The sequence below is a fragment of the Meles meles genome, chromosome 1 (assembly GCF_922984935.1).
Source record: "Meles meles chromosome 1, mMelMel3.1 paternal haplotype, whole genome shotgun sequence".
In the NCBI taxonomy this organism is placed as follows: Eukaryota; Metazoa; Chordata; class Mammalia; order Carnivora; family Mustelidae; genus Meles; species Meles meles.
This window is the reverse complement of record NC_060066.1, coordinates 144,983,649-144,992,083: the sequence shown is the minus strand read 5'-3', so window position 1 is coordinate 144,992,083 and position 8,435 is coordinate 144,983,649. Positions and strand designations below refer to the sequence as shown.

Sequence of the window (8,435 nt, the reverse complement as noted above, 5' to 3'; positions counted from 1 at the left end):
TCATAAAATCATACCTTTTAGGTAAAGCCACTGATTTGAAATAATTTCGTTTGTAATGAAACACTGTGAACAGTTACCACTGAAAGCCAAGGGACAGTCTGGTACAAAGATTAAAAAGTGTGGGCATGGGGGCCAGACTGAGTGGGCTCACACCCTGACTTTACAGCTCACATTTTGTGTATACCCCTGGCCTCTGTTTGCACCTTATAAAATGGGGATGAAGATAAAAGGATTCATAAAATGCTTATCTAAAAGGGTAGCTCAAATTAAATAAAAATACATGAGTACTTAAGACTGTGCCTGACACATAGCAAACACTCAACAAACGTGAGCTATCATTATTACCTTTTGAAAAAATACATGCGAACAATCTGAAGTAAAAGATGTAAATCACAACCCCCCCCCCCCACACACACACGCTTTGGTCTAGATTTAGTAATTAAGGAATGAGGCATAAAATGAAAAATAAGATATTCTGATTGTGGACTATGAAATAATTTTCAATCTATATTGGTTTGTTAAAATGAGGCAACCAGGGCGCCTGCGTGGTACAATTGGTTGAGCATCTGACTCTTGGTTTCAGCTCAGGTCGTGATCTCTGGGTTGTGAGATCGAGCCCCATGTCGGGTTCAGCACTCAGTGCACAGTCTGCCTGAGATTCTCTCTCCCTTTCCCTCTGTCCCTAGCTTCATGCTCTCTTTATCAAATAAATAAATCTTAAAAAAAAAAAAAATGAGGCAACCAGTCTGACTGACATGACTGAGTTGAGGACGATACAACTTTATTTCTTAAAAATTTTTAAAGATTTTATTTATTTGTCAAAGAGAGAGAGAACAAGTGAGCATAAGCAGGGAGGGGCAGCAGTCAGAGGGAGAAACAGAGTTCCTGCTGAGCAAGGAGCCCAGTGCAGGCCTTGATCCCAAGCCCCTGGGATCATGACCTGAGCTGAGGGCAGATGCTTAACCCACTGAGCCATCCAGGCGTCCCAAACTTTATTTCATTAAATCATCACGACCATCTTGTGAGGTAGGTTTTATTATTATCATTCCCCTTAAACATGAATAAGCTGAGACCCAGAAGGTATATAATTTGCCAAGGATCACTCAGCTGGTAAAAGGTAGATTCTATTTTTCAACCTTGCTGCTCAGACTCTGAAATCACACTCCTAACAATCTAACAAGATGAGACAGGGGTGACCATGGAGATGTCGAGGACTCGATGTGCTAGCAAATGACCTCAGCCAAAGCTGATGAAGAATTCCACAGAACACTTTTGGAAGCACTGTCTCACAGCACAAACAAGGAGACAGTGGCTACACGTACACATGCTAGGACCCAAGTACTATTTAAATTATGTTAATTTTAAAAATTCTGTACCTATTCTCAGGCCTGTGCCTGCCTGTGGACTTCCAGCCTGTTTTGTTGCTGGGGCAGCTGCTGGGGAGCTGGGCCTGGGAAGCAGACAGCAGCTCCCTGGGATGGAAACAGCAGCAGGAGGCGGGGCAACCCCTATCCTCTGTCCTGCTTCCACCGCAGGGCCTATGGCTGAGACCTCAGAAGGTTGACAGGTGGCTTCCGTGTGCTTCAGCTGAAAGCCTCCACCAGCATGGTAAGATCTTATCAGTAGGACTGTGGTCACAATAAATCTTTGGTCACAGAACACCCAGCCTGTGAAGATACATGTTGCTTTCACCAAGGGCAAAGCTTACAAAACATATTCTTATATTTTACTGAATGATAATGCTTATTATTTGAAACTGTAACAGAATTTACTAATGACATTATCTCTTTGTGCAGCCTGAGTCAGAACCATGGCTCCAAAATCTAGAAAACAAAAGAGCTCTGGTGGCCAAAGAAAATCAAAATGGACCAAAACCAAACAAATGTTACCTGGTAGGATTGTTTTTTCATTAATGGGATTTTCATGGATATAGTGTTTGTATATATATTCGCTGCCAAAATGACTGGGGTTTAATGTATCAAATAATGACATAGTTTTGCTATCGTAAAGTCAACCACAAATGGAATTTAAAATACGGAGACTTACTCCTATGCTTGATTCATTTTATTAGAATACCTGTTAAATGTCATATAAAGAATGCCATAGCAAATATATCACTAAGAGAGAATTCTGTGAAGAAAGATAATTTTTTCAAATTCTATTTAATCATTCATAAAATAGTTTAAATCTTCATTGGGTATATATGTTTGTGCTTTGTGCTTTGATGCTTGGTAAAAGACTAATAAACTACTATATTTATTTGATTCAAAAATGCAAATGTGACATCATTTTATTATATTCTAGATAGTGAAGAAAGAGAGCCTATAAATATGGAGAGCATGGGTAAGTGGAAATATAATTTAGAATTTATGACCCCAGTTTTAGAATATTTTAATATGCAATAAGCAAACAAAAGTACAAATTGAGGTGATTGATGAAGATGTACATGGGCTAAAATTATAGTATGTCATTTAGAATATAAAGTGAAAAAGTATTAAAATTTTAAAGTAATTAAAAATTTTAAGGAAAGAATAAAAAGTAAGAGTGGAAGAGAAAATTTCAAATTGAGAAATAGACTTGAACTGATCAGTCTCTCACAAATCTAACATAGTATGGTTATGGAAGAGAGTAGAAAGTGTGTAAGTCTGTTAGTTATTACTTTCATTAGAATAATCTTTTTAAGACTCTGGCCTGTATCTCAAGGTAAGATTCAAGTATTTGAAGTTGAAGAGGCTAATTTTTAAACAAATAAACTAGAACTTAGACAACCAAATTAATGTTGTTCCTACTTTCAGAGGCTAAATAATCTTATTCCATTAGGACCTTTTGTTTTGGCTGTTGTTGAAACTTTCCTCTTAGATTGGACTTAGGTGATGCTCTTCGTGTTTAGAGACAGAGAAGAAATAGTGAGGGTTGGGGAAGAAGAAGATCCAAAAGCCTTGTAGGCTGTTATAAAGGCTCTGACTTTGAGTCATGTAGAATGGAGGCTACTCAAGTGGTATTTAAGCAGAGGAGTGATGGGGTCTGACTTGTTTTTAAAGTGTCACCCTAACTACCTAGCTGAGAATTTCAGGGACGGAAGCAAAAACCAGTCCAAAAGCTACCACAGGAACCTACGAAAGAGAAGGTGGTGGCTTGGGCCAGGGTGATAGAGGGGTAGTGGAGATGCCAGGAGGATGTCAGCTGACAGTAAATGGCACTATAAGAGGGCACAGTAAATAATTTACTGAATTAATGAATGTACCACCCCAAAACTTGGAAGTTGTCTTTGACTCCTTTCTCCCCCTTAACACCTCCCCATCCCCATTAAACCATCCCACCTCTAAAATATATCCCATCCACCTCATGTTATGTCCACATCTGCAGCCTTAGTCTAGACCTCCACATCTCCTATCCAGATTGGTTCCTTGACCCTCAACTGGTATCACTGCTTCTACTTACTCTCCTTCAATTCATTCTCACATGACATGATCATGTGTCTTTCCTGCTTGAACTCTCTTATGAGTAACTCTCTTTACTTTGCCATTATAGCAGTCCTGTCTCTGCTTCCCTTTGTCTCTCTCTGTCTCTCTCCTCTCCCCCCATCCCCATCTAGATCCCACCAGCCTTGCTTAGCAGACAGTATCTCAAAATTATTCCTGCCTCAGGGCCTTTGTTCTTGCTACTCCTGATACTTGGATAGATCTTCCCCCAGATATTTATGCATCTATCTCCTTTTCACCATTCAGATCTAGATCTGATCCGATCCCACCTCTGCAAGAGGACTTCCTTGACCTCTCCTTCACCTGGCACCATTTTATTGCTTACATAGCATTTATCCTAATTCTGAAATTAAAGTACAGTCAATTCTTGTTTTTCTTGGAAGTTCTATACAGTTGCTGCTAACACTGGATTAGCAAGTACTGAGCTATTGCTCCTAGGGTAAATACAGAGTTAGGTTCCTATGAGCCTCTAGCCACATTTTCATTAGCCAATCAATACATAAACTTGTTTTATGTGCATTTCTGTTTAAAGACACCTTATTTAATATGTATTATCGATTCATTAACATTGAACTCATGGCCAAATGCACTATAACTCATGTCTAAATGATGCTTATCTAAGACACGAATTTTCCCAAGTCACACCCCAGCCTTCTTGCACTGGGAAAACTAGATGGCACTTCAGCACTACGCTTGGGGCCCATTTTAACTGGCAAAATCACCAAAAGAAAAGGTACAAAGAAATTAAAAATTAAATGGCTTAAAAATTAAATGGCTTATTATCTTGCAATTTTGGAAACCAGGAGTCTGACTTTACTTTCATTGGGTCGAAGTCAAGGTATTAATAGGACTGGTTCCTTCTGTAGGCTTTGAGAGGAGGATCCACTTCCTTACCTTTTTCAGCTAAAGGCTCTCTGCATTCATGGATTTTTGGTGCTTTACTCTATTTTCAAGGCCAGCAATGTAGCATTTTCTAATCTTTCTGTCCTTGACCTCTGCCTCTTTGTCACATCTTCTTCCTTGACTTTGACCCTCCTGCTTTCCTCTTATAAGGATCATAGTGGTCACCTTGGGCCCTGCTCAGGAGCCCAATGATCTCCCCATCTGAAGTTCCTTAATTTCATCACATCTGCAAGTCTCTTTTGTCATGGAAAGTAACTTATTCACAGGTTTCAGGGATTAGGACATGGACACTTTCACGGGGGCTCTATTCTGTTTACCACAAGTGATTAGTAGCACAGGTTTGGGAATTAGACTTGGCTTAGTTCCTAATTCTGTCACTTAATGACGGTGTGGTCACAAATGACTTCACCTCCCTGAACATCTGCTTCTCGTCTGAAAAACAAGGTAGTGTAGGGGCGCCTGGGTGGCTCAGGAGTTAAAGCCTCTGCCTTTGGCTCAGGAGTTAAAGCCTCTGCCTTTGGCTCAGGTAGTGATCCCGGAGTCCTGGGATCGAGCCCCGCATCGAGCCCCGCGGTTCTGGGATTGAGCCCTGCATCGAGCCCTGCATCGAGCCCCGTATCGGGCTCTCTGCTCGGCAGGGATCCTGCTTCCCTTCCTCTCTCTGCCTGACTCTGCCTAGTTGTGATCTCTGTCTGTCAAATAAATAAATAAAATCTTAAAAAAAAAAAAAAACCAACAAGGTAGCAGGACTATCTTATGAGATTATTGTAGGTTAAATTAGACAGTACATGCCCACTTCCTTACGTGGAGCTGTCACAAAGACAGTTCATGTTAACTATTGTTACTATTTTTAAAAGATACTATAAAGACGTAGACCAATGAGTGAGAATGCAGAAACACAAAGCTCACATATACATGGTCAATAGATTTCCAAAACAGTGCAAAGGCAGTTCAGTGGAGAAAGGACAGTCTTTTCAACAAATGATGCTGGAACAATTGTATATCTTTATGCAAAAAAACCCCACAAAAAACAAAAAAACAAAAAACCTTCAACCCATACTTCACGACATATGCAAAAATTAACCCAAAATGGATCATAGAACTCATTATAAAACCAAATATTATAAAACTTCTAGAAGAAAACATAGGAAAAATTCTTTGTGACCTTGTGTTAGGCAAAGATTTCCTAGATATGACACCCAAAGTTATGGAATACCAGTCAGAAATGTAAAGGAATGAACCAGGAGTTACATGCAACAACATGAATGAATCTCAAAATAATTATGCTAAGTAAAAAAAGATAAACAAGCAGAAAGAATACATACTGTGTAACTGCATTTATAAATATTCCATAAAAAGTGAACTAAGCTATAGTAATAGAAAGCAGATCGGTGGTTGCCTAGGGGTGTAGGCAGGGAGGAAGGGACAGGAGGAAGCTTTGGGCGATTATGGCTGTGTTTTTACCTTGGTGTGGTGATGGCTTCTTCATTTGATGATTTATCAAATCAAGTATATCATACAGCATTTGGTATATTTATCAAAGTGTATGCTTTAAATATATACAGTTTGTTGTTAGCCAATTATATCTCAATAAAACTGCTTTTAAAAAGGAAATAGCAACCAAAATGCAAAAAAAAAAAAAAAAAAAAGTACAGATGAACACATGGGAGTTATTTAAATTAGTTTGTTTCAAAATGCAGGGGCAGTTGGGGCTCCTGGGTGGTTCAGTCAGTTAAGCATCTGCTTTCAGCTCAGGTCATGATCCCAGGGTCCTGGAATCAAGCCCCGCATCAGGTTCCCTACTCAGTGGAGAGCCTGCTTCTTCCCCTTCCTCTGCCTGCCACTTCCCTTGCTAGTGCTTGCACTCTCTCACTCTCTCTCTCTGTTATATAAATAAATAAATAAATCTTTAAAAAATTATTTTAAAAAATGCAGAGCAATTGAGGTATATTGAGGACTTTGGTCTGTAGGGCACAGGACTCTTCCTTGTACACACAGTAAGATTCTGAGGAGTGAGTTCTGTGGAGCTTGAGTCTGTCTGTGGCTCCTGCTCTATCAGCTACGAGGTCAGTAACTGCCATTGACTGGCTCCTATGAAGTGTGATCTGTTACTTCCCTGGCCACATGTGAGGAAGGAGCAGGACCCTCTCCCATGCTCTGCTGTGTCCACACATTAGAGAGAATGTATAGCATGGTAGTAAGAGGGCAGGGACCTTAGTTTGGAGCACAGCTCCCACATTTCCAACTCCCAAGGAGAGAAAAAGGGCAGCTGGTCCCTAATTCATGAACAACGTGTATTCCAAGTGTTTATTAGGCCAACTGTTGTGATTTGGAATATATTGCCACAAATAATCAACGTTATGCATATAGCCATTAACCCCCTCCCCAGTTACCTGAATAATTGTGTCAGAGAGCCACTAGGGTGGGGGGTAAATATTTCTGTAGAAAAATCAACCCCAAATTCCACTTGGAGAAGCCATGTGTTCTTCTCCACTGGGAAAAAAGATGTCAGGACGTCTAGGTTTATAGGGTCTGGAGAAATGGGAGTGGGCTCTGGGACCCTGGGAGGGAGAGCTGCGGGAGGAAGTTTTGGGGTTAAATCCAGAGCTGAGACTGGGACCATGGAAGCTGATGGTGATAAGAAGGGTAAGAAAATGAGAAGATGGCTTGAGATAGAAGAAATAGAGCATACTATGAATAGAGGCTCTCTCTCGAGAGGTAGTATTACAGATAATTGTTATTTTCTTCTTTTTATCTTTTTTGACATTTTCTGTAATGGACAGACTTACTTTAAAAATAAGAACAATGATTTTTAAAGTCTTTTAAAATTTTAACCAAGATAATTATTTAAAACAAACAACTGCATGTTTCCTCTCAATATTTTAAGTGGTTATATTTAATGTCCAAATTCTACTTTGCCTTCCCCAGGTCATCCGGAAATTTACCCTTTAGTATTAACTACCCAGACCCAGGAAATATTCAAATGCCGAATAGACGAAGATATCACAGATGAACAACCTTATAAACTTATCAAAAAAGAAGATATTTTTGCAGACTTTCGGAACAGAGCTGCAGTATCTGACTTCTATCCAGTCAAAAAAATTATCCAGGTAAGTACAACATCCCTCTTTATTTATTCAGTCCTGTCTCAAGAGGTTTCTGGTACATGATAACAAAAGATAGAGAGACTGGGGCACCTGGGTGGCTCAGTGGGTTAAAGCCTCTACCTTCCGCTCAGGTCATGATCTCAGGGTCCTGGGATCAAGCCCCGCATCGGGCTCCCTGCTCAGCAGGGAACCTGCTTCCTCCTCTCTCTCTCTCTGCCTGCCTCTCTGCCTACTTGTGATCTCTGTCTGTCAAATAAATAAATAAAAATCTTTAAAAAAAAAAACAAACTGCTTACTATCGTAAGCAATATTTAACAATTATTAAAAAAAAAAAAGATAGAGAGACTGTTGAGTTTAAATCAGTGGCATGCCCCCCCACAACAAAGGAATTTGCCCACCTTTCCTATGGAATCCTGCTTGATAACCCTCTGTGAAAAGCAAACACCTATCAGTGACTGATCCTTACTTCACACCCAGGAAAACTTATCTTTGCCCAATTTCAACTAGAATAGGAATCTACTCTTATTTTCCTATACCGCTTCAATTTTTTACTTCGTAATTTTGGTCTGATTTGTCTCCAAACATGCTACTGAGCACCAACACCAAGTAAAAGGAATGCTTATTTTTTTTCCTGTTAGAAATAAAATCGCATGGTAAATTCCCCCAGACCTACTGAGTTTTAAGTGCTTTGTTAATAGAATAATTTTACAATCTGGGATTATGAGCCATAGATTAGCACTATGGCTATCTTTTATGACTGATTAGAAAAACACCAATTTTGTGTCTGAATAAACTGAATGAACACTGACCTTTTCTTTTGATTCTATGCCCACAGGAATATCCTGGAGACGAGCTTCTGGTTGTTCATGACAAAGACTTCAAATACGGACTTAACTTTTATCTTATTGGGACTGAAGAGGGCAAAGAAAACTATTTAAATGTA

At 39.6% G+C, this 8,435-nt stretch overlaps 1 protein-coding gene across 1 annotated transcript in view; it reads left to right on the top strand.

The window, feature by feature from the left end:
• Positions 1-1,810: 1,810 nt before the first annotated feature.
• Positions 1,811-8,435, top strand: part of DNAI3 (dynein axonemal intermediate chain 3) — a 61,345-nt gene continuing 54,720 nt past the window's right edge. The window contains exons 1-4 of the mRNA XM_046022185.1: positions 1,811-1,892; positions 2,305-2,343; positions 7,314-7,495; positions 8,328-8,432. Coding sequence (XP_045878141.1) covers positions 1,811-1,892; positions 2,305-2,343; positions 7,314-7,495; positions 8,328-8,432 — 408 coding nt within the window. The remainder of the gene's footprint in view (positions 1,893-2,304; positions 2,344-7,313; positions 7,496-8,327; positions 8,433-8,435) is intronic.